This window comes from Panthera pardus, unplaced genomic scaffold (genome assembly GCF_024362965.1).
Source record: "Panthera pardus isolate Hobbes unplaced genomic scaffold, ASM2436296v1 HiC_scaffold_13, whole genome shotgun sequence".
Taxonomy (NCBI): domain Eukaryota; kingdom Metazoa; phylum Chordata; class Mammalia; order Carnivora; family Felidae; genus Panthera; species Panthera pardus.
Genome location: NW_026526688.1, coordinates 113,426,446 through 113,451,789, shown reverse-complemented (window position 1 = coordinate 113,451,789; position 25,344 = coordinate 113,426,446). Strand labels below are relative to the sequence as shown.

The 25,344-nt window shown below is 35.9% G+C and overlaps 1 protein-coding gene and 1 long non-coding RNA gene across 5 annotated transcripts in view; one reads left to right on the top strand and one right to left on the bottom strand.

Moving 5' to 3' along the window:
* The window catches only part of SEC24B (SEC24 homolog B, COPII coat complex component), a 99,533-nt gene that overhangs the window by 60,181 nt on the left and 14,008 nt on the right, over positions 1 to 25,344 (top strand). For 2 of the 4 annotated variants that reach the window (XM_019417268.2, XM_019417256.2), the window contains 10 exons: positions 1,813 to 2,036; positions 9,426 to 9,607; positions 12,393 to 12,495; positions 15,353 to 15,479; positions 16,182 to 16,291; positions 18,019 to 18,131; positions 20,759 to 20,877; positions 21,478 to 21,533; positions 21,776 to 21,982; positions 24,804 to 24,927. In XM_019417268.2, coding sequence (XP_019272813.2) covers positions 1,813 to 2,036; positions 9,426 to 9,607; positions 12,393 to 12,495; positions 15,353 to 15,479; positions 16,182 to 16,291; positions 18,019 to 18,131; positions 20,759 to 20,877; positions 21,478 to 21,533; positions 21,776 to 21,982; positions 24,804 to 24,927 — 1,365 coding nt within the window. Of the gene's footprint in view, positions 1 to 1,812; positions 2,037 to 9,422; positions 9,608 to 12,392; positions 12,496 to 15,352; positions 15,480 to 16,181; positions 16,292 to 18,018; positions 18,132 to 20,758; positions 20,878 to 21,477; positions 21,534 to 21,775; positions 21,983 to 24,803; positions 24,928 to 25,344 lie in introns of all 4 variants that reach the window. The other 2 variants (XM_019417262.2, XM_019417243.2) reach the window with 1 other exon arrangement.
* Positions 570 to 24,805, bottom strand: LOC128776572 (uncharacterized). Its single transcript, XR_008421720.1, has 3 exons — positions 24,698 to 24,805; positions 931 to 1,001; positions 570 to 808 (listed from the first exon to the last, which is right to left on the bottom strand). It is a non-coding gene; the product is annotated as an uncharacterized LOC128776572 (long non-coding RNA).

Sequence of the window (25,344 nt, the reverse complement as noted above, 5' to 3'; positions counted from 1 at the left end):
TAGGAATCCAGTTTTTTATTTCTGAGGCTGATGACTGTTACCATGTTAAGAGACCGTTCTACTTATATTCCCTGTGAGGAAGGATAAGCAGGACATGACACTACATAAATGCTCTTGTTCTATTAAGAAATCTGGGAGGTTACCAGAAAGCCAGTAAGCCAGCCCTTGCCTCATTAGCGCAAGACGATAGAAGAATATTTAGGAACATATCTTCAAAATGCGAGCCAAGAGATATTGTCAGTAGAAAGATAAGAGTCTTCAAGAATCTTCAAAGAAAAAATATTATTAAATCACATGATTTTAAGAGCATATTTTTTGCAGAGTCTGGTTGCTGGTGAAGAATGTAATTTTTATAGGAAAAAATAGAGTAAAATTCATGTATACTATATAGATTTTACTTTAAAATAAGACTAACCGTATAGCAGCATGTTAATAATGGTATGTGTAGTAGAGTAATTTTTAGGGTTTCTTGTTATTTTTGTCTTTGATGATTAAATTTTCTGCAGTTTTTTCTCAGTGTGACTCAAATTTTAGTTTTTGTTTTGAATTTAAATAGAAGAACATTTATTCACTAAATTTTATTTGGCATCTATTATATACCAAACATTGTTTTAGGAGCTGGACACTATTCTGTACATTGTCTTTCATACTTGTACAGTTTGCTTCTGCAAATAATACAGACTTCTAAGGGATTATGGAAATATCTACCCTTTCCATGGACTTTTTAAATAATGGCAGGGTCAAATAAAAGAGTGGTTGATACCCTTTTTATTGCTTTGTTCTTTTTTCTGCTTCTTAGCCCCAATTCCTGCTGAGAGAATAAAAGTAAAAATGATTGTATCATAATGTATTCATTTATAGTATAGTACATTTATATATTTTATATGATATATAGTATATTTTATATTTGTATAAATATGAAGGTCATACCTGTTAGAAATACCAACTGAAGTATTTGTCAGTGAAATGATAGGAAATACGGGGTTTTCTTCTGAATACTTCTGTAAAAAAAAAAAAAAAGATAGGGTGTAAACACTATATTGTATACTTGAAACTAATTTTAAAAAACACTTTTCTGGGGCGCCTGGGTGGCTCAGTCGGTTAAGCGTCCGACTTCGGCTCAGGTCATGATCTCTCGGTCCGTGGGTCCGAACCCTGCGTCGGGCTCTGTGCTGACGGCTCAGAGCCTGGAGCCTGTTTCAGATTCTGTGTCTCCCTCTCTCTCTGACCCTCCCCCGTTCATGCTCTGTCTCTCTCTGTCTCAAAAATAAACGTTAAAAAAAAAAAATTTAAAAAAAAAACCACTTTTCTAATGAATGCAAAAAAAAAAAAAAAAACCAGGATGAGAACACATGAAATAAGATTAGCAAACCACTGGCAGCTATTAAAGCTGAGTGAAGAGGTATAGGGTTCATAATTCTGTTCTATTTCTGTGGATATTTGCAATTTCTCAAAATAAAAAGTTTAAAAAGGCAGGGGTTGGGTGGGTGCCTGGATGGCTCATTCAGTTAAGCATCCGACTTTGGCTCCAGTCATGATCTCGCAGTTCACAAGTTCAAGCCCCGCATCAGGCTCTGTGCTGACAGCTCAGAGCCTGGAGCCTGCTTCAGATTCTGTGTTTCCCGCTCTCTCTCTCTGCCCCTCCCCCACTCACGCTCTGTCTCTCTCTCTCTCAAAAATAAATAAAAACATTAAAAAAAATTGTTTTTAAGTTTAAAAAAGGGAAATGCCAAAGATTATAGCTTGCCCAGGAGCCAAGTCTTTATAGAATCCTGATTTGCAGTGCTAACATAATGTTTTTCCCTCTGTTAGATATGCTTTCTTCATCAGCAAGCAGTCCTGCTCCTGATCCTGCTCCTGAACCTGACCCTGCTCCAGCTTCAGCTCCTACTGCTCCTCAGCCTTCAAAAATGGCTAAGCCATTTGGGTATGGCTATCCAACTCTTCAGCCTGGTTATCAGAATGCTACAGCACCACTTAATTCTGGAGTACCTCCCAGTAGCCCAGTGTATTCTGGATTCCAGCAGTATGCTCAAGTATGTATAAACTTGACTTTGCATTTCTGGGGTGCATAGTTGGCTGAGTCAGTTAAGCATCTGAGTCCTGATTTCAGCTCAGGTCATGATCTCACAGTTCATGGGATTGAGTTTCATGTTGGGTTTTGCACTGACAGCTCAGAGCCTGCTTCGGATTCTCTTTCTCTCTCTCTCTCTCTCTCTCTCTCTCTCAAAATAAACAAACATTTTAAAAAAAGACATTGCATTTCTAAAATCATGAAACTTACCAATTCTAACAAATACCTGGTGATTCAGATGGATAATAGGTGCAAATACTGATAAGCCTAGATCAAATATACATAGAATTTGGTTCTAGTTTTGTTTGTGTGTTTGTGTTTGTGTGTACATAGATAGAGATAAAAGGAAATATAAATACCAGATTTTTAAAGAGATTATATCTGGATCAGGATATTAGCTATGATTTTTCTGGCCCTCGTGGTACTTCCATTTTTTAGAGTCTTGCAATGTGCTGGTAATGATTTTATAATAAAGTAAGTGTTAAGTTTTTAAAATTCTGTATTACCAAGCTGGCTTTTTCCTCAAAAAAAAAAAAAAAAAATGACATGGTATAAATGTGATTTGGAAGTTTGGTTCCAATTCTTAGATTAAAGAAATCTTGGGCTGCCTGGGTGTCTCAGTCGATTAAGTGTTCTACATAGTTCAGGTCATGATCTTGCGATTTGTGGGTTCAAGCCTCACAAAGGGCTCTGTGCTGATATCTCAGAGCCTGAAGCCGGCTTTGGATTTGGATTGTGTGTCTCCCTCTCTCTCTGCCCCTCCCCTGCTCATGCTCCCTCTCTATCTCAAAAATAAACATTAAAAAAAAAAATCTTCATAACATGACACATAACTGGTGACAGCCTCCATATACATAAATGCTAATCAGTAGTTATGTTTATTATTAAGTACTGCTGTGACCCATTCTGATACGACCTTTTTTTGGAGACACCTCTTAAATGCCAAATCAATTTAATAATACAGAATAGTAAGTATCTTACATTTATATTTATTAAGAAAGTAAAATATAAGGTAACAACTGAAATGGCAAAAGCATTCTACTTATAATGAAAAAACTGCTAGTAGACTAATCTTAGAGAAATTTCATCTTATGGTCCACTAAGAATAAAAATTAGAGGGAGGGGCACCTGGGTGGCTCTGTCGGTTGAGCATCCAACTCTTGATTTCAGCTCGGGCCATGATCCCAGGGTCACGGGACCAAGCCCTGCGTATTGGCTCCTTGCTGAGCATGGAGCCTGCCTAAGATTCCCTCCCTCCCTCCCTCCCTCCACATCCTCCCCCTCCCCCTCCCTTGTCCCCCTGCCCCTGCCTCTCTCCCTCCCTCTCTCTCTCTCTCTCTCTCTCAAAAACCAAAATTTAAAAAAATAGAGGAAATAGGACAATCATGTTTCTGGAATTTAATCTTAGCATTAAGGCACAAAAGGAATAAAGATACTGGGAGAGGCACTAAAGAAATGTGGTTAGTTGGTACACATTTTTCTGCCTTCTGTTCTGTTAGAGTTTCTTTATGACTCTAATGTCATATGAAACACTTTTTAAATCATTATTTTCTGACTCTTGTGCTTTAGACAGATTGCTTTTGGGGGTCATAATATATAATGTGTTTCTACATTTTAATGAGACGAAAACCAAGTTCAAAGAAAGGATCTGGTTCTTAGAGGAAGTTTTAGGCACAGAAAAAAAAATTGTAGTGGTATTCCACAGTGACAAAGGAAAAGGTTCTTTGACCAAATCTGGCCTCCTGCCCATTTCTGCAAATAAACTTTATTGGAATAGAGCCACAATCATTCTTTTATGTATTATCTATGACAATTTTGCACCACAGTGGTAGAGTTGAATAGTTGCCAAAGAGATACGCATCTCTTAAAGTTTTTAAATGTTTACTACCTGACTCTCTACAGAAAAAGTTTGCTGACCCTTGACATAGAGAATGGACAGTATTCTTTTCCCATTTTATTTAGGAGGTTATTTTGGAAGTTAAGAGATTGTCCTTGGAATAAAAGTGAAAATTAATATTTATTATACTAGATTTTTAAAAATAACTTCATTCTATTCTGTGACCCCAGTCCTTTTTATACTCTAGTTCCAGTGCAAGGATCACAGGAGTTTGAATGAAGGGGACAGAGGCAGACTAAAAAGTAACTTGGGTGGCTCAGGTTGGGCATCCGACTTGATTTCAGCTCAGGTCATGATCTCACAGTTTGTGGGGTCCCTGTGTCAAGCTCTGCGTCAGGCTCTGCACTGACAGTACGGAGCCTGCTTGAGATTCTGTCTCTCTCTCCGTCTCTGCCCCTCTCCACATGCACACACATGCTCTCTCTCAAAAATAAATAAACATTTTAAATAAAAAATAAAAAAGTAACTTGGATTATTAAATCATGGGGGAAATGAGCATCACAAAGCCAAAGCTTTAGACTTTATACTGTTAGAAATCATTCATTCCTACCTTTAATTTTTTAAAACTTTTTATTGAACTATAATCTATATTACATTTATGTACAGGTATATAAATCAACATCATACAGTTTGATACATTTCAACAAATTGAACACACGTAACCAACAGCCAGAGTCCTTTCTCATGCCTTTTCTAGTCACTAACCCTCGAACTAGAGTTGGCAACTGTCTTGACTTCTAATACTACACATTAGTTTTGCCTCCTTTTGTTCTTAATATGAGTAGTATCATAACTGTGTATACTCTTGCTGTGAGTCTTTGGCTCAACATTTTGCTTTCTGTGTGCTTGTTCTCCTTGTGCATTCTCATTGTTCTCGTTGTACAGCACTCTGTTTTGTGAATATACTTGTTTATGTATTTGTTCTATTGTTGATGGGCATCAGGGTAAATTTCCAGTTTGGGGCTATCATGAATAGTGCTGTTGTGAATATTTCCATTCATGTCTTTTACACAAATGTATGTATCTAGGAGTGAAATTGCTGGGTCATGGAGTACCCAAACGTTCAACAGTTAATGCCAAACAGTTTTCCAAAGCAGATGTTCCAATTTATACCTCCCATTAGCAGTTTATGAGAGTTCCAGTTACTGCACATTCTTGTGAACACTTGGAATTTTGACTTTTTTGTAGTAATTACCTTCCTTTCATTATTTAAGTGAAGAAATTGAGACTCAGATAAGCGAAATCATCTAAGACCAGGCTTAGTCCTGAGAATACAAGTCTTTGCAGTTCAGAATTAAGCATTTTTTTTTCTCTCTTTAACTGGTAGGGACTTGTGCAGAAAACCAAAGTCAGATTTGATATATGAATCTAAGGAAGAATACAAGGCAGCAATTTAATTTTGTTTAATGTGAATTTAAAATAGGTTTTCGGACCCAGTGTTTCTGGGCCAATGAACAGTAATGATTTAAATGCACAGTTAGGACGTACATTTAAATTCTTACCTATCTGCTAAAAAAAGATTATACATTTTAATCTAAGATTAACATTATCAAGCTAATTTTAAAAGAAGCCATTTATTTTTAAAGTCCTATTTAGGGGGCGCCTGGGTGGCTCAGTCGGTTAAGCGTCCGACTTTGGCTCAAGTTACGATCTCACAGTTTGTGAGTTCAAGCCCTGCGTCGGGCTCTGTGCGGTCAATTCAGAGCCTGGAGCTTGCTTCGGATTCTGTATCTCCCTCTCTCTGCCCCTCCCCCTCTCACTCTCTGTCTTTCAAAAAGATGAATAAACGGTAAAAAAAAAAAAAAAAAATTGAAGTCCTACTTAGGATAAGAATATCTTTTTTTTTTTTTTTTTTTTTTTTTTTTTTTAGCATTTATTTATTTTTGAGACAAAGAGAGAGCATGAACAGGGGAGGGTCAGAGAAAGAGGGAGACACAGAATCTGAAACAGGCTCCAGGCTCTGAGCTGTCAGCACAGAGCCCGACGCGGGGCTCAAACCCACAGACCGCGAGATCATGATCTGAGCCGAAGTCGGATGCTCAACCCACTGAGCCACCCAGGCGCCCCAGGATAAGAATATCTTACTTTAGCTTTAAGCAACCCTTTATAATGAAATTGAAATGCCGTTAAATGTTGTACTTAGTATTAGCCAGTGGTAGGGTTCTAAATTTTTAAGGGTTTTTTTTTTTTGCATTCATTAATTTGAGATGACCCTTATTAAGAAATGGGAAACCTCAGTAGTTGGCCTTTGAGGAAGAAAAAAAAATTAAAATTTGTTTTCAGCCCTGAAATATGTTTGAAAATGAAAATAAGAATTAGATAAGTATTTTAATGAATATATGAAAAACCAGATGTAATGTTATATAGTGCTTTTTTTTTTTTAGTCAAAAGCTTTTTTTATTTTATTTTTTTTAAGTTTCTGTTTTAATCACAAGTGCACTCCTTAATCCCCATCACCTATTTCATGCATCCCCCTCACCCTCATCCCCTCTAATAACCATCAGTTTGTTCTCTATAGTTAAGAATCTGTTTTTTGGTTTGCCTTTCTCTCTTATTTTTCCCCCTTTGCTCATTTGTTTTGTTTCTTAAATTCCACATATGAGTGAAGTCATATGGTATTTGTCTTTCTCTGAATGACTTATTTCACTTAGCACCCATGGACACTTGGACTGTTTCCATATCTTGGCTAATGGAAATAATGTATTTAGCACTTTTTTTTTAACCTCCCCCCTGAAAAAAAAAGACATGATCAAGTGTAGAAAAGTGCAGATAAGCACAAAGAGGAAAATAAATACCAAACAATATTCGCACTATCAAGATGTAAACAAAAACACTTGGAGTCTGTCTTTCCAAGTTTCTTGCTATGCATTTTGGGGGAAAAGCTAGTAAAGAAACTGGACATCTAATGGCTTTTTTAAACAAACAAAAGAAGTTGATAAGTAGGGATATTGTTTTAGAAACTTTTTGTTCTTTTCATAGCAAAAGACAAAACCTTTCTATATATCCTTCCTCTGGTAGCTGCATAGTGTTTTATAATCAACCAATTTGCTATTGTTGGGCATAATTGTTAAAGTCAACTTTTATATGCGCACACACCTTAATGCATCTGTCTCGTTTTCTTAGATGAAATTTCTTCAGGTGGAATTACTGAATCAAAGCACCTAATTTTATAAGACTTTAAAATTTCCACTTATGCATTCAATAAAAACTTACTGAGTTCCTACTGTGTGACAGCACTACTTTAGGCACTGAGGATACAAGAGGAGCTAAGTAAACAAAACAAAGTTCTTGCTGTCAGAAATTTGTTGGGAGGGGTAGGTTCCCTGGGACAGTAAATAAGTAAATCAATAAATTAATGAGATAATTTCAAATAGTCACAAGTGCTGTGAAGTAAGACAAGTTGAAGAAATTGCTAGGGTTGGGGATATAGGATAGATAGTCAGGAAATCCCTCACTGTAGAAATTCTGTTTGAAATACCATTTTAATGACAAAAGCCAGGCATGGAAAAATCTGGGGGTAGAGCATTTCAGGCTGAGGAAGCATACATGCAAAGACTTAAGGCAGGAGCAACTGTGATGTGTCGCAAGAATAAAGTCTCAGTATGGCTGGAACTCAGTTAGCAATAGGAATAAGATCAGAGAGCTAGGGAAGGACTATCATCGGAAGCTTGGATTTTATCCCAAGTACAGAGGGGAGACAGTGGAGATTTTTTGTAATGAAGTGATATCCGATTTACGTAATTTAGAGAATCATTTTGGCTACTGTGTGAAGAACAGATTATGGATGGAAGTATTTGAAAAGACAAAAATGGAAACAGAGACAAATGGAAGCTTTGCCACAATCACAGAAATGTAGGACTATGCTTTGTTCTAAGGTGGTATCAGTAGAGGTAATGAATTGTGGATGGATAAAAGTTGACTTATTGATGAACTGATTATGATAAGTGAAAGAAAGGAAGACAGCAAGGATAACTTAGGTTTTTGGCAGAGCAACTGGGTATAGGGTAGTGCTTTTACTTTGATGATGAAGAGAGACAGCAGGTCTAGGAGTGAGAATCGAGTTGGCCATGTTAAGTTAAAATGCCTGATAGACATTTAAGTGTAGATATCCAGTAGGCAGTAAAAGTGTATTTGACTGCCCATTCTTCTGTATTACAAAGTCCACCAAGAATTATTTTTTATAAGCAAAGATTTTTTTATAACTATTAGTCATTTATGTTTCTTTACTGAAATTCCAGTTCATATTATTTCACCATTATTTAGGTCTTCTGGTTTGTGAAAGCTATCTATAGTAAGTATAATAACCTTTTGTCTAATACACATTGTAATTTTTCCTTCTAGCTCGACATTTGTATTTAATTTTAGTGGGGTTTTTTTTGACATTGAAGGAATGTCTAAATTTTAAATAGTCCTATTGAAGATCTTTTCAGCCTTCAGGTTAGGAAATATTCCAGCTATAAATTGTTTTAGTTCTTTGGTTGTTTCAATTTTGCATCTTTAATCTATTTAAGGTTTTATTTTGGCTCATACTGTAAACAATAAATCTCATCCCCCTCCCCACCTCTATAAATAGTTAGCTCTGAGTTCACTATCATGTATTAAATAATCTATCTTTTTTTCACTGGCAAAAAATTGGGTAGTTTGACCATTAAAATAAATAATAACTGTAATTCAGTCACTTGGAGTTGATAGAAAGCCATGCATTCATAATAATACTAAATATAACAAAGGTAACAGAAAAAATCAGCAAAGCAAAACAGCATTGTACATTTTTATGGCATCAACTCATTATTCTAAAAATTGATCATTGAAAAACCTTGCAAACGTAAGCATGTATGTATTCATTATGCCTTTCTGTATACACAGAAACCAGATTTTTAATGTTGAAAAACATTGTTGCTGAGAATTTTGTTATGAGGTTTAACTGTACTAATACTGTAACTGTACTAACTGTTAGCTACAGTAACTGTAACTAGTAATTAGCACAGTAACTGTACTAATACTAATACTGTTTTTTCAGTATTTTGTTTTGAGGTTTTTTTCAAGAATGCTTTAAATTGAGCTACCCTTTTAAATCATTCTGTTACCAAGCCAGGCTTAATATTTTTTAATGTTTATTTTGAGAGAGAGAGAGAGAGAGAGAGAAGCAGGAACAGGGGAGGGGCAGAGAAAGGGAGAGAGAGAATCCTAAGCAGCTTCCACGATGTCAGCACAGAACCTGACACAGGGCTCAAACTCATGAACCCATGAGATCATGACCTGGGCGGAAATCAGGAGTGAGACGCTTAACCAACTGAGCCACCCAGGCACACTGCCTCCCCTTTGTTTATGTTTATTAAATTCTTATATTTTCTCATTTACTCTGAATGTTAAAATCCTGTAATAGAATACATTGTATTCAATTTGATTTTATTGTTGTTTTGTTTGTTTTGTTTTGAATTGTGTTTTTAGCAGTATCCTGGTATGAACCAGCTGTCCTCCAGTCTGGGAGGACTGAGTCTTCAAAGTTCTCCACAACCAGAAAGTCTGAGACCTGTAAACCTCACCCAGGAGAGGAATATTTTACCCATGACTCCTGTTTGGGCTCCTGTACCTAACTTGAATTTAGACCTCAAAAAATTAAACTGTAGCCCAGAGTAAGTATTTATTTTTATGATCTTTAGTAAGTAATACACTTTGTCAGAAATGTTGTTTGAGTTTCAAAACTAGTAAAAGTGATAGGATATTAATTCCTTGACTGGAAGTTTTGTTAATCCAGACTTTTGTATTTTAGTTTGTATAGAAGTTCTAGGTCCTGTTCAGTTTAGGTAAAATTCAGTTTAGGTCCTGTTCATGCCTCCATCTCTGTCTCCAGTCCTATTCTCTGTCACCTAATGTGAGGGAATTTTTTTTCTATTTGAGTGAAGGGTTTCAGGAACCCAGATTTAACTATATTTTTCTTAAATTTCTTTTTCCTTACTTTTCACCAGGAGTAACTTCTGATGTCTCTTAAAATAAGGTGGAATCTTTAAAAATGTATACCCTTCAATCTTTGCTTGAAAAGGATGCAGACTTCACATATATAATCCCAAGAACAGGTTTAGGTAAATGGTTTATCTCTGAGTTTTCCTTGCCTACTCAGCATAGAATGCAAAGACCATTATCCCCAGGCTTAAGATTTCCTTTTTTGAGTTTTTCTCACCTCATGGAGAAGTTTCACTGACAGTTTGCATCTGGTGGCCACCAAGCCCTGGTGTGTCCTCTGGGTAGGTGAGCTCTGTCACTCACATTACAGTACCTTCAAAACTACGAGTTCTGTTCTTGTTTGCTTTCAGTACTTCTTCCTCCTAAGAATAGGATATTTATCTAGGATAAAACCTAGATGCTTTTTAGAAAACATCCTTCTGCTCCTGAAATCTGTCCTTCATAAAGTAAACTCTGATTCACAGAAAAATGTTGTCTTCTTCCTTGCATTAGAATTAGTGTTCTTTTTTACAGCCAGCATTTTCCTTTATTAAGGCAGTGATGTTCTACCTTTTTTAAAAAACCGTAAGCTTCTCTTTTTTTCAACCAAAATTTTGTAGAGAATTCCAATACAGGAAACAGAAAATAGAGCCGCTCCGAAGATTCCCCCTCTTCTCCTACCCACTGCCACCAATCCCCCATCGGTGCCTAAGGCAGCATCAAGATCATTGTCATAAAAATGTATAATCACTGATTCTAGGATAAAAACAGCTGCCTATTCCTGTGAATATAAGTTGCTATCAGGTCGTAAGTATGTGGATTTTGGCCTTGTATTATAGAAGATTAGGCATCCCCTAAGTAGGTGAATGTGGTCTATGTATATGTATGAAGAGATTCCACAGGTTCAGGGGATGGTGTGTGTGTTTTCTGTGAAAATCTCTGTTATCAAAATAGCAATGCAGAGTAATTAGGAGTGTAGACTTTAGAGCTGGACAGACACAGGTTCTTACCATGGTTCCACTGATAAATAGCTGTAAGGCTCTGCACATTTTTTTTTAATACTCATTTTTGAGAGGGGGCAAGTGGGGGAGGGGCAAAGAGAGAGGGGGACAGAGGATCTGAAGTGGGCTCTGCACTGACAGCAGCGAGCCCGACGCGGGGCTCAAATTCACGAACCGTGAGATCATGACCTGAGCCAAAGTTGGATGCTTAACCGACTGAGCCACTCAGGTGCCCCAAGACTGTGCAAATTTCTTAACTTCTCAAATTTTCAGTGTTGTCAGCTGTAAAACAGGAATAATAATTGTGCCTACATAAAACGATAAATCATTTATTCAATAAATATTTATCAAATGCCTTCTAAATTAAGGGCCAGGCACTGGTTTTAGGTGCTAGGAATGAAGCAGTAAGCAGAGTTCCTAATCATATGCAACCTTTATGCTATTAGGGAAGACATACTATGAACAGTCAAAAAATCGTAAGTTAACCTTCATAAGTTAGGGATCATGAGTGTAACGTAATGTCAGAATATTACTATGAGGTAGAGAGTAGTAAGGGTAGAGGTTGGCTGTTTTTAATTGAGGAGTCGGGATAGGTTTTTCTCAAGGAGTTAACATTTGAGCAGAGATCTGAATGAAGTATGAGAACAAACCAAGTGTGCCAAGCTGCATGAACAGTAAACACAGAAGTCCTGAAGCAGGGACCACCTTAGTGCGTTCATGGAACACCACCAGCCTGAAGTCTGTGCGTATCTGGATATCTCTATATACTGTCAACTGCTCTTCTTAAAATTTCTTTTCTGGTGTCCCGTACTTCTTGCTTCTTATCTCTTTGATTGCTCCTTTATTGATTCTGTGTCTACTGACCTTGACTTCTAACTTAATGAGCTATAAGCACTTTTTCTAAGAGAGGAATAGTGCTAGGGTCACACAGGACAAAATGATCTCTGATCTCAAGGAGAAAAGACAGACAAAGCACACAACCCTAAGGCAAGGCAGAGTAATACATAGAAGCATAAACTGATCTCAAAGCACAGGAAGACGTCATTTCTTCTGACTTGTTAGCAGAAGGAAGGGTGGCTTCAGAAGAAACGATAATTTTGAGGAGTCTCATAGTAAGAGAGTTTCAACAGGTGGAAAATGGGCAGGAAAGCAGAAACAGCATTACTAAAGATGCGGGGGTATACCTGTTCACTTGTGTTTTCTACTCCCTCCGATTCACGTTCTTGGTCATAATGTTTTTTCCCAAATGTGTTAAACGTTTCCACCATGAAAATGTTGAGTCCTTGATTTAGGTCTTTTGACATATATTGCAAATATGCCTGCTTAGAGTAACACGGACCTTTCTAGTTCTAGTTCTAGAACATTCTCAGATAATTTTCATCTGTACCCTTGAATGTTAATTATCTACAGCTGTCTACTTCAGTATGTTTTTTTCTCTGATAGCTAATATAGTCCGTGTTGCCTCTGTTTTTTGCAGTTCATTTCGGTGTACTTTGACAAATATTCCACAGACCCAGGCTTTACTGAATAAAGCTAAGCTTCCTTTAGGATTGCTGTTACATCCTTTCAGAGACCTGACGGTAAAGTGACATATTTCAAAATATTTGTGGATACTGATGTATGTTTGTGTGCAGGGTGTTTGGATTGTATATTTTCTGGGAGATTGTTTTTCATCTTCTTTCATTTTTTAAGTTAGAAATAATCATTTTTGTCAAATTCAACTCAGCAGACATTGTTTTTTAAAGTCCCTGCTCTCAGGCTCTAAGCACCGATAAATACAGAGATAACTAAGTCATTGACTTTGCTCCTAAGAAATTTATATGTAACAGGGGACAAAGATGTAAAAACAAATAAACGATGGTATAGGGTAACCAATACGTAACTAACCAAATTCTGTGAGGTACTTAGGCACTGAGTACAGGATGGGAAGTGATTTTCTCTAGGTGCAGTAGCAGAGGTTTTTTGTGACTGACGAGGTCTGAGCTGGATTTTGAAAGTCTAGTACTTTTGGAAATTGGAAAGACCATTGCAGATAACCTTTGGGAGCTCTATTAAACATAAAGGTTATACCAACAGTAATGTCCAGTTAGGGAGGAAAACTATATGATGTTCCTAACTGTAGTGAACAAATAACCTTTGTAATAATACGTCCAAATGCTTCAAGTCTATTGAATTAAAACATTACTTGTTTATGTTTCCACAGTCTGTTGGTTTAATGCTGAGCTTGCTGGATTTTTACATATATTTCTGCTATTTTATGCAAATATGTTGTCTTTAAACTAAAATTCTAAACTTCATAAAGTTTATCCAGATATATTTTATTTATACTTTGTAAGTTCTATTTCCCCCTCACATTTTTTTACTGCTGTGGTTTTCTATCCTTACTGCTGCTGAGTTTCTTTTGCCCTCATTTATCAAAAAAAAAAGTGTTTATTAACTACCTATTGTGCCAGATGCTGAGGTTATAAAGGTCAGTAAGGTTTCTTATGGAACTAACTTTCATACTAGGATGTATAGAAAGGAACAGAGTGAATAGAAAATAAAACAATTATGATATGCAATAAATACCTTGAATTTACTCATTCAGTAAATACTGTATCATCACCTATAATACTATTTCAGCCATTATCTCTAAACCAAGATAGTTAATTTCCTACATACATAAGTGAGAATTTTTGTCTAAACACAGATGCCATATATGATATTTTCTGGAAGTGTATACACTAAATTGGCAACAGTGGTTTCCTCTGGGCTGTAGAATCCTGGGTAATTCTTTGTTTTCTCATTTTCAGTTAATTGTGCTTCCCGATTTTTTCGTGAAGTGTTTTGTCATTACTTGTGTAATAAAAACTGTATATGTTAAAGAAATTAAATACAAAGATATAAATATTTATGTATAGATGGAAAAAAGCGAGAAGGAAATATACTAAAATGTTATCAGGGATTAATTCAATTAATTGAATAATATTTGGAGTTTTAGTGTTTTTTCATATTTTCTAAAGTTCTTAAATATAAAGTTCCCTTCCCAAGCCCTTTCTTCCCTTTTCCCTTTTTTTTAAAGGAGTCCAAAAGAGATTTATAAGTTTATTTTTGAATATTTTTCATGCTGACTTTTAAGTTTATGTATTTATTTTGAGGGGGGGGGGAGAAAGGGCAAGTGAGGGAGGGGCAGAGAGAGAGGGAGAGAGAATCCCAAGTAGGCTCCACAGTGTCAGCACAGAGCCCGATGTAGGGTTCAAACTCACAAACCATGAGATCATGACCTGAGCTAAAGTTGGACACTTAACCGAGTGAGCTACCCAGGTGCCCTTATAAGTTTATTTTTATATATCATAATTTATAATCTTTGCCCCCTCAACACTTTTAAAAAGATCACTAAAATTACCAGCATTTCAGTGGTCTCTTTTTTGATAAGTTTAGCACCGAAACATTCTCATTCTCTTAAAAAATAACTCGTTCAAAACTAGGTAGAACTTCTGCCTTTGATTATCTAAAACTGTCACACACACACACACATTTTGTTCATGTATTTTTTTGTTGTTGTTGTTAATGTTTATTTTTGAGAGAGAGAGAGGGAGAGCACAAGCAGGGGAGGGCAGAAAGTGAGGGAGATAGAAGCAGGCTCCAGGCTCTGAGCTGTCTGCATGGAACCCAGTGCAGGGCTCGAACTCACAAACCATGAGATCATGACCTGAGCCGAAGTTGGACTCTTAACCAACTGAGCCACCCAGGTGCCTCTCGTGTATTTTTTTTTTAATTTTTTTTTAACATTTTATTTATTTTTGAGACAGGGAGAGACAGAGCATGAACAGGGGAGGGTCAGAGAGAGGGAGACACAGATCTGAAACAGGCTCTGGGCTCTGAGCTGTCAGCACAGAGCCCGACGCGGGGCTCGAACTCACAGGCCGTGAGATCATGACCTGAGCCGAAGTCGGCCACTTAACCGACTGAGCCACCCAGGCGCCCCTGTATTTTTTTTTTAAAAAGCACATCGTGTTTGTGTTTTTGTGGCCTCGGTTCCCATCAGAACTGTGTGGCTAGCTGGTGAGCAGTGCCTGATGGTCTAGTACCAGGTGCTGTCGGGCAACAAAGACAAAGACATTTTTATGTGGTACATTTTTCTTTCTCACTGATATTTCTTGAGTCTACCTGATGAGCTCTGAGTTATTTTCTTGGCCAACCAGGCTTTTCTTATGAGCCGATAACTTTTATTATATTTGGTAATAAAATGTTTTGGTGTTATTTTACAGTTTGTGACGAAGGGGGAGAAAACTTGACAGCTGCTTGTGTTGCTCAGCACATCACTGGATTTTATTAAAAGGCATCAATTCCAAAACTCAGTTATGGTTTCTGTTGTGTATGTGGAGCAGAGCAGTATGCGTTCCGTTTTCCCCTGTGGTGATTTTTCTGCTACAGCGTCTTTATTTTACTTCCTAGCAATTACCAGTGATAACATCAAACACCATCGTGAGGTGCCGGTCGTGTCGAACATATATCAACCCTTTTGTATCCTTCATTGATCAACGTAGATGGAAATGCAATTTGTGCTATAGAGTTAATGATGGTGAGTTTCAGATTCTTAAAATAAGTGTGTTTAATATTATTTTTAACATTTTGACAATTTTGTCATTATCTGGTCTCTTTCCTCATTGCTTCAACAACTTTCAGGCCCCTTTTAATGGAGAAAATGTAGGCTAGGGACACTTCATCTTGGCTGGCCCGGGGATGATTGATAATAAGCAGAGTGACAGTGAGGCCAAGTAAAAAAATATTCACAGAACAAGCAGTGAAGGTTATGTAGACTAACTGTGCTTGATCCTGCCAAGTTAAGATTATCTTCGGTTTCCACATTACCAAATATAATTGGTCCATTTAAGCAAGCATACATTTTTACCAGTATGTGTAGACACGTGCCTAGCAGCGTGTCTGTCTGGTTTCCCTTTAATCATTTTTTAGGTCCTTGTAGTATAATTGCTTTCAAATTTGTGTTTCTGTCTGATTTCTTTTCATGTCATGTGATATAATAAATAGGACACAAGCCTGGGAAACAGGGTTGCCCGTGTCCTGGTTTCCTCACTTGATTTCACTATGTGTTTATTTTATCTTGATATTATTTTTTAAGGAGTGTTTTTACCACTAGATGTTCACAGAACTGTTGAAACTTGATACAGATATTGACGAAGGTGTTTATTTCTTGGTATGTACATGCGTGTTTAGTTACAAAACATACTACTAACTTTGTACTGGATTTCTGTTTGTTACCTAGTTCCTGAAGAATTTATGTATAACCCCCTAACTCGATCTTATGGAGAGCCTCATAAACGACCAGAAGTTCAGAATTCAACTGTGGAATTCATTGCTTCTTCAGATTACATGGTAACTACTCAGTGTAAAAATTAGCCATAGGATATAACTGTATTGGTCATTTATAATTTTCTGTGAGGTAAATTCTTGCAAAATTTTGTATTGTCCCCAGTATTAATTTTTTACAATAATACTGAAAGTTTATACTTAACAAATAGAAAACTTTTCATAAAGGTTACTTGATGTCCTAAAAGAATGCAGTTATGTCACTAAGAAACATTAGTAATGTTTTGTGATAAGCACTTACATTTATAATTTGTTGTCATTTTGATTTGATTACTGTCATGGAATGAATATAAATATCCTTTTGCCATTTAATATTTAAGACCTTCAAACAGAAAAACTCATGTTTTTGCCAAAAACTGCAGTTTTCCGGCTCCTAAAGATATCACCATCTTACTGGTTCACCCAGTACAGATATCAAGATAAATGGATATCGACCTCACTTTAATTTTTCTCTCTCCAGTTCATCACAAAATTCTACTTGTTCTTTAATTATACTAGTCCTTTAAGATCTCATTCTTCTTTTCTATTTACAAAAATGAATTCTTAGCCAAAGTTCTCCTCTTTATCATATCTATTCATTTTAAATGCATTTATAATAACCTACATTTCTTCAGTATCCTCATTACTAATCTTTGTCGCCTGCAAAAATGTAAGGTGTTGCTAGTGGGGAAAGGTGAACAGGGACAGTTAATGTGTATCAAATTCCTGCTGTTCAACCCATCTCTCTCTTTATTTTTGTGATTTTTATGGTCCTTTGTGTCCAGTTTAGTATCTCCCCACTTAACTACTATTTCCTTGTCTGTTTCCATATATTAACTTTTACTTTTGGGCACTTTCACTCTGAACTTCTTGCCTTCTTTACAACTTACATTCCCAACTCTGTTATGGCTCCTTAGGATCTCAATCTAATTGAAGTGGTGAAGCAAGAAGTTAATCTTTAATTTTTGCCATATGATCTTTGGTTGGCTTATTAAGAAAAAAAAAAGATGTTATATATCCTTTTAACTTTCTATAGCAGTAATTTTTCAAGCCTACTACAAAAAAGAAATAATAGTATAGTGAGCCATTATTTACCTATCACCAAGCTTCAACAGTTAGCAACATTTTGCTAAATACATTTCATCTAAACCCAGTCCACCCCAGTGTTCCCTCCCCTCACCCACCCTGGAGTTTACTAAATGCTGATCCCAGCATCATGTCATTTAACCTATAAATACTTCAGTATATATCTCTACCAGATAATGACTGAACATACTTAGAATACCATCACAAGCACTTTCTTTACACTTAGCACTTAATACTTGTGATTTAGCCACCACCAGGTGACCCAACAGCTAGTACTAATGGCTACTACTATCAGTTGTAAGATTCTAAAAACTAAATATAAAAAACAATGTTTTTTGGAGTAGGGAAGGGATATAGAGGTTCGCATTAAATAGTAAATAAGGTTAATTTTTCTTTGAAAGATAGCTCTGTCAGCACTCTATCAGGAAGACCTTTAGCTTATTTAACTATTACTGTGTAACAACTACCTTATTATGCTTAATCCATAACCAACTTTATAAGAAAAAAAGTTAAAGGAATGTCATTTTCTTTAGCACATTAGATCTTATAAAATATCGATCCTATGTGTGTATTTTTCTGTGTCATCAGTAAATAGCCAGTGGTAACAGTGGTATGAAAAGAATAAACTGTGCCTACTAAATAAATTACATTATTTTTATTCCTTTCAGCTTCGTCCTCCTCAACCTGCAGTTTACTTATTTGTTTTAGATGTATCTCATAATGCAGTGGAAGCTGGATATTTGACAATTTTGTGCCAGTCGTTGTTAGAAAATCTAGACAAGTAAGAAATGTTTTTACTCATAATGTGTTTTTGTGTGTACAAATATATATAAATGTGAAGTTTATTAGCAATTTATGGGGTTCGTTTTTATTACAGTTTGACTTCATTTATCTATCACTGCACAGTACTTCTTGTCCACCTCAGACCAAGGATCCTGCTACTTCAATTATTATGATTTATGACTTGGTGTCCAAATCATAAAATTGTAAATGTTTAATACTTGCTAAGGAATTTAGATCTCATCTAACTGTTCCTCTGACTTGACAGATCTGAACACTGACCAGGATATCAAGGATCCAGATGAGAGAAATCTAGCTGTAATTTTTGCCTGAGCAAGGAGTTTTTCATGAGTTTCAAATGTCCTAATGAGAAAATGAGCCAGATAAAAGGGAAGAAGGAATTGATTTTGTGCTGAATATTTCAGGAAGCCAGAAACTGAGCTCTTCATTTTGACACATTAGAAATGAGCTATATCGTGCAATTAGAAACAGGGTATAGGATATTGACTCTAAATCCTGCCTAGTATTGGTCATGAAGGAGACCCTCAACTAGCTTCAAAAATGGACCTTCCAAATCTCTGGAAAACAAAGTAGTTTGTACATTTCTTTTTTTACTCCCCAAACCTACAGGCTATATGACTTAAGGTTATTAGTAAGAGTAGCTCACACCTGCATTGGTTCTTGCCATGTGTAGAGGAGTAGGGGTGGTTATATATAAATACTTCGTCAGAAGTACTCCTGGTGATTTCAGAAGGTTCTCTCCCACCTTCCATTTAAGTCTGAGAATCCTTGCTCTGTTACCATAGTCTACATATCACTGATCTGGGCCTATGACTAGTGGATAACGTTGAGATAAAAACACCCAGAAACTTTAAATGATTTGCTTTTAGTTTCTTTTAGTAACTTAGAGTTTCCATAATTTCATCCTTGATTGAAGCATTTGCCCTGTTTTTAGGCACAAGTACTTATTAATTCGGGTGTAGTTTCAGCAGTGAGTAGCAATGGAAGACTGCAAAGAAATAGGTTTAAAGCTGAAGAGTCAGCTTGCTGAAAAAGTATGAGGATATGACCCTAGAAACAGGAGCCTGTCCAGTGCATGACTATTTGTGAGTTAAATAGACCATGCCAAACCAAAAGGATAAAATTGGGAATGGCAAATTATTTAAAACATAACATACAAATATATATATACACACACATACACACACACACACACACACACACACACACACACACACACATACATTTTTTTTTTTATTAAGCAGAAAATAGGAAAGTAAAAAAAGAAGATAATATGTTTTTGGAAAGGGCTATGGATATAACTTGGAGAAAAAGCCATTTGATATGGAGCAATTGCATCTCAACTCTGAATTTTGAGCTTGGAGTAGAGTAGATAGGGAGTCTCCATTCTAATCGGTAACAAACAGCCCTAACACTCCATGACCTTAGAAATTTCAGAGGAGTAAAGAATCATCTGTAGAAACATCATAAATCTTGACCAGTATTGGTAAGCTAAACACCCACATAACTTGGTGCATTGTTTTCTGAAATTTTCTTTAACTTTGCAGACTATCTGACTGGCCTGATCAATCATGCATAACAGTAATAATGTTTCTTGTTTTTGATGTACACTGTTTTGGCATCCTGTGATATTCAAAAATATTTTAAAAGCATTGCTAAAATAATAAATTATATAACAGCATTTAACATAGTGGTACTTAAAAAATATTTTTGTAAGATGAAGCATCCATTTTATCAATAAGGAGAACCTGATGGGCAAAGAAATGGTCATTTATTCTTTTTTTTGCCATGGCATTGACTCTTGAATACTGAGTTCTTGCAGAAAACTTTTAAAGGACTGATAATAGATAAAATGTCTTGATGTTCTTAAATGTGATTTTTATTTAAAAATTTCCACATTAAAATATGATTTACAGGGGCGCCTGGGTGGCTCAGTTGGTTGAGCGTCCGACTTCAGCTCAGGTCATGATCTCACAGTTCATGGGTTCGAGCCCCGCATCAGGCTCTGTGCTGACCGCTTTCTCAAAGCCTGGAGTCTGCTTCAGATTCTGTGTCTCCTCCTGTCTCTGCCCCTCCCCCGCTCACGCTTTGTCTCACTGTTTCTCAAAACTAAATAAATACAAAAATAAATAAATAAATAAATAAAATAGAATTAAAAAATAAAATCTGGTTTACATTAATTACATTGTCTTTTCTTGGAAAGTACTCATTTGTCATCTGCCCTTAAACAGTTTGAGCTACATACACTCTTTTTGTAGCATTGGAACTGAAAATATGAGTAAATGTTTAGTTAAAGGAGTGTGTGCTAGAGGAAAGTTAGTAAGAAATCTTTGATTTTTTTAATCATTTCATTTTTAGTTTTGGTTTATTATTTGAACATGGTTCAGTTTTCTTGACCATTAGCTCTAAACATGTTGGTTTCATCTGAAAATGGGATGTTTCATCTTTGTTCTCTTCTGATGTATGTTGGTTTAGAGAGGAATAACTTTCCTCTATGAAAAAGCATGTGTAATTATTCTTAGACTTTGTTTACTATTTCATTATTTTTTTTTTAATAAAATATGTTACTAAACACTTTGAATTTAAAATTATCATTTTTATCCTTAGGCTTCCTGGAGATTCACGAACAAGAATAGGGTTCATGACCTTCGATAGCACTATTCATTTCTACAATTTACAAGAAGGATTATCACAACCTCAAATGTTGATTGTGTCTGATATAGATGGTAAGCAGTGAATAGAAGTCTTTGTGACTATAGATTTTGGAATTGAGGCTACTGTATTTGACAGTACATCCTGTCATAGTGCTGTAAGGATAATTTGGTGCACTTCGATACTTTAAAAACAGTTTGCCGGCGAGGTGCCTGGGTGGCTCAGTTGGTTGAGTGTCCATCTCTTGATTTTGGCTCAGGTCATGATTCCAGGGTTGTGGGATCCAGCCCCATATCAGGCTTTGTGCTGAGCATGGAGCCTGTTTAGATTCTTTCTCTCTCCCTCTGCCCCACTCCCCAATTCATGCTTTCTCTCTCTCTCTCTCTGTCCTTCTCCCTCTCCCTCTCCCTCTCTGTCTTCTCTCTTCTCTCTCCTCTCTTTCCTCTCTTCTCTCTCTCTAGATAGATATAGTTTGTTTTCTGGAACATATTTCATTCTAAGTTTTCTATGTGTGTGTACTTATGTGTGCACACACATATGTGTAATATATATTTAATAAAACAGTATCATGGTTCCCATTATATATACGGCCTGTTAAAAACTAAGATTTTTAAATTTATGATATTCTTTTGACTTGATTTATCTATTGATTGAAATATATGTTTTCCCTTTAGATGTTTTTCTACCTACACCGGATAGCTTACTTGTGAATCTGTATGAAAGTAAAGAGGTGAGATTGACTTTTCTCTTAAAGTATGAAAATATTTCTGTTATTTTAACTGTTTACTAAAATCTTTAACATTTGTTTACTTAGTATATTAATATTGCATAGACAATGTAGGTAGCATACTTACTGACCCCTCAGTTTATATCCCCTAAGATACAGTGGTATATATTATACTCCAGAATGTTTTAAAGAAGAAAATTGCCTTGCCCTCTGAGTAATTCAACTTTTAATCTTTGTTTTCCCAGCTTATAAAAGACTTATTGAATGCATTACCAAATATGTTCACCAATACAAGAGAAACACACAGTGCCCTTGGTCCTGCGCTTCAGGCTGCCTTTAAATTAATGTCTCCAACAGGTGGCCGTGTGTCTGTATTTCAGACACAGTTACCTTCCTTGGGTGCAGGACTTCTGCAGTCCAGAGAAGATCCTAATCAGAGATCAAGCACAAAGGTATTTTAGATTTGGTTTCTCTGTCATGTTTAAGATTTTGTTTTGTACCTCCATAGCCCGTGTAATTATTTGTTCATTATTCTGCTTTTTTACTTCATTGATAGTAAAAATCTGGGGAGAAAATGTATCATTTTGCGTTCTTTGTATTACTTTCTTTGCAAGTCATAGAAATTTAAAAATAACTTACTCTAATCCTTTCATTTTACAGATGAGGAAAATAGATTAAATTTGCCAAAGGTTAAGTAACTAATGGTGAAGGTGTGACTTGATTTTCTGGCTGCAGTTCTCTTTTCTCTTATACAACTGATAATACTAAATCTGAGATATTACAATTTAACATGTTCATACTAATAAACATTTAAAAAAATTTTTTTAATGTTTATTTTGAGAGAGACAGAGTGTCAGTGGGGAAGGGGCAGAGAGAGAACGGGAGAAACAGAATCTGAAACAGGCTCCAGGCTCTGAGCTAACAGCACAGAGCCCGATGTGGGGTTCGAACTCAGGAACGGCGAGATCATGACCTAGGCTGAAGTCGGACACTTAACCGACTGAGCCACCCAGGCGCTCCCATAAACATTTTAATTATAAAGATAATACAAACCATTGTATAACAAGAATAAACCATCAATAATCTTTACTATCAAGATAATAGCATTTAGGGGTGCCTCACTGGCTTGGTTGAAGAACATGTAACTCCTGATCTTGGGGTCTTGAGTTTGAGTCCCATGTTGGGTGTAGGGATTACTTAAAATCTTTAAAAAAAAAAAAAAAAAAGATAATAATGTTTATATAAACACATACAAATATGCATAATCAGGCATCATACGTATATAGTATATGTTTTAACTGACTTTTTTTCATTGAAGAGTACATTGTGAGCATTTTCTGAGGTCCCGAAAATTGTCTTAATTTTTTTTTAATGTTATTTATTTTTGAGAGAGAGAGAGAGCACAAGCAAGAGTGGTGCGGAAAGAGAGGGGGACACAGAATCCAAAGCAGGCTCCAGGCTCTGAGCTGTCAGCACAGAGCCCGACACGGGGCTCAAACTCACGAACCTTGAGATAATGACCTGAGCTGAAGTCAGAAGCTTACAACTGAGCCACCCAGGTGCCCCTGAAAATTATCTTTAAAAAATATTTTTTAGAGGCACCTGGCTGGCTCAGTCAGAAGAACATGCAACTCTTGATCTCAGGGTCGTGAGTTCAAGCCCCACTTTGAAGGTAAAGATTACTAAAAAACATAAATACACTTTCAAAAATAAAGAATATCTTTTAGTAAATATGAAAGTACTCCATTTAATTAGTTGCCTCCTAGCTACTGAACAGTTGTCTCCAGTATTTTCTCTATTAAAGAAAAACAAAAAACAAAAACTATGAGACTGAATATTACTTGGGTTTTACGTGAAGATTTGGTCAGAATATTTTAATCCCTTGTTTCAAATAATAAATGAGCTAGAATAATCATTTTTGTGCTGTGTATAAGTTTTATGTGACCTCAAGGGAATACTATTACAACTAATTGTGAGTCTGAACTAAACAGTTTTAGTAATGCCATAAACATTTAGCCACATATTTAGTTTTTCCTTAGGAAAAATTCCTAGAAGCGAAATTATTGGGTCAAACTTAAGTTATTAAAGTGTTTTAGTTGCTTGGAGTTTTTCTTTTCTTTTTTTCTTTTTCTTTCTTTCTTTCTTTCTTTCTTTCTTTTTTTTTAATCAACTACATCCTTAAGGACTCTCAAATCTTCTAGCCATTATTTTTACTGTTTTTTTATTCTTCATCAATTTGCTAGAGAAAAATAGTGCCATATTTTACTTATTATAGAAACTGTACTATTAGGAAGGTTTTTTGTTTTTGTTTTAAGTAGGCTTCATGCCCAATGTGGAGACCAAAGCAAGTTTTGAACTCACAATTCTGAGATCAAGAGTTGGGCACTTAACCAACTGAGCCCCCCCAGGCATCCCAGAAACTGCATTTTTTAAGTTGTTTTTCAGAAAAAAAATCTAATTTTAAAATAAATTAGGGCAAGTGTATTTTTTAAACTCATCAAGTACAGCTAGCATTCAGTTCATTGATCTATTGCAATCCATCATAGAATACTGAGGGGTTTTGAACAGAGGAAGGTGTTATGTGTTACTGAAGTCTCCAGTGCAGTTTTGTTTTATTTATCTCATTTAACTTTTAGAAATACTCTTTATTTCCTGGGACTCAGAAGCTTAAATACCTGTTCTGATATACATATTTCTTCATATCTGAGTAAACTCTAATATAGTAATCATACATTATAATTAAGAGGATTGAAATATTTTGTTACGCAGTGTAGCATAGGAGTTAAGAATTGGAGTCTGACTCTTGCATTTTTAACTCTTCACCAGTGCCACCTTCTCAGCTCAAGTGTCCTCATGCCACTAGGAAAAACCTTCATCAGTCTTTGATTCCGTCACATTGTCATGTTAACAGTACATAGTAATGGTTAACAGCACTCACTCTGAGCCAGAGCCAGACTTCTCAGTTTTATATTCCAGCGTCCGCCACTCAGTAAACGTGTAATTGGTTGTTACTTAATCATTGTTTGCCTCAGTTTCCTCACCTGTAAAATGTAGGTAACTTTAATTTATTTAAAACCTCTCGAACAGTCCTTTATTAGTGCTTTATAAATGTTAACAATTAGTCTTGTAGGATCTACGCCAACTACCTAGATGTTTCAAAAACTTACTTAGTTTGATAGGAGGACAAAGTATCATCTTCATTACTGTAAGAGATGTAGAAATGTGTGCATAGCACAAGGCTTCCAGCTCTTTCTTTATGGCCTGTTGACTTAGGTTGTACAGCATCTTGGCCCTGCAACGGATTTTTATAAGAAACTGGCTTTAGATTGCTCAGGGCAGCAGACTGCAGTGGATCTGTTCCTCTTAAGTTCACAGTATTCTGATCTTGCTTCTCTAGGTAAGGAGATTCCACGTTCATCTGTTTACATAAACATTTTTAGCATATAGTCAAATCTAAACTCTTTAGTAAGGGTTCTCAATATTTGGGGATAAAAAGCATGTGAATTAGATAGATGATATCTATGAAAATTACCAGTAACTGTACAGCACTGTACAAATCTAAAATGCTATTACTATTTGTTTTTAAAATCTAATTCCTTTGCCCTTCTGCTCAACAATAAACCCTATCCAGATATTTTACAAATATTTGTGTTTTCGCAGATTTGTATTTTCTTACTTTGACAGCCTAGGCTTCTTCCTTAAGACTTAGATTTTTTTCATGATATAAAAATCTGTACTATTGTTGGGCAAGTAAGATATTCCTGGATATTATTATAGGATATCATTGTCTCTGTAGCTAATATTTTTTATATTT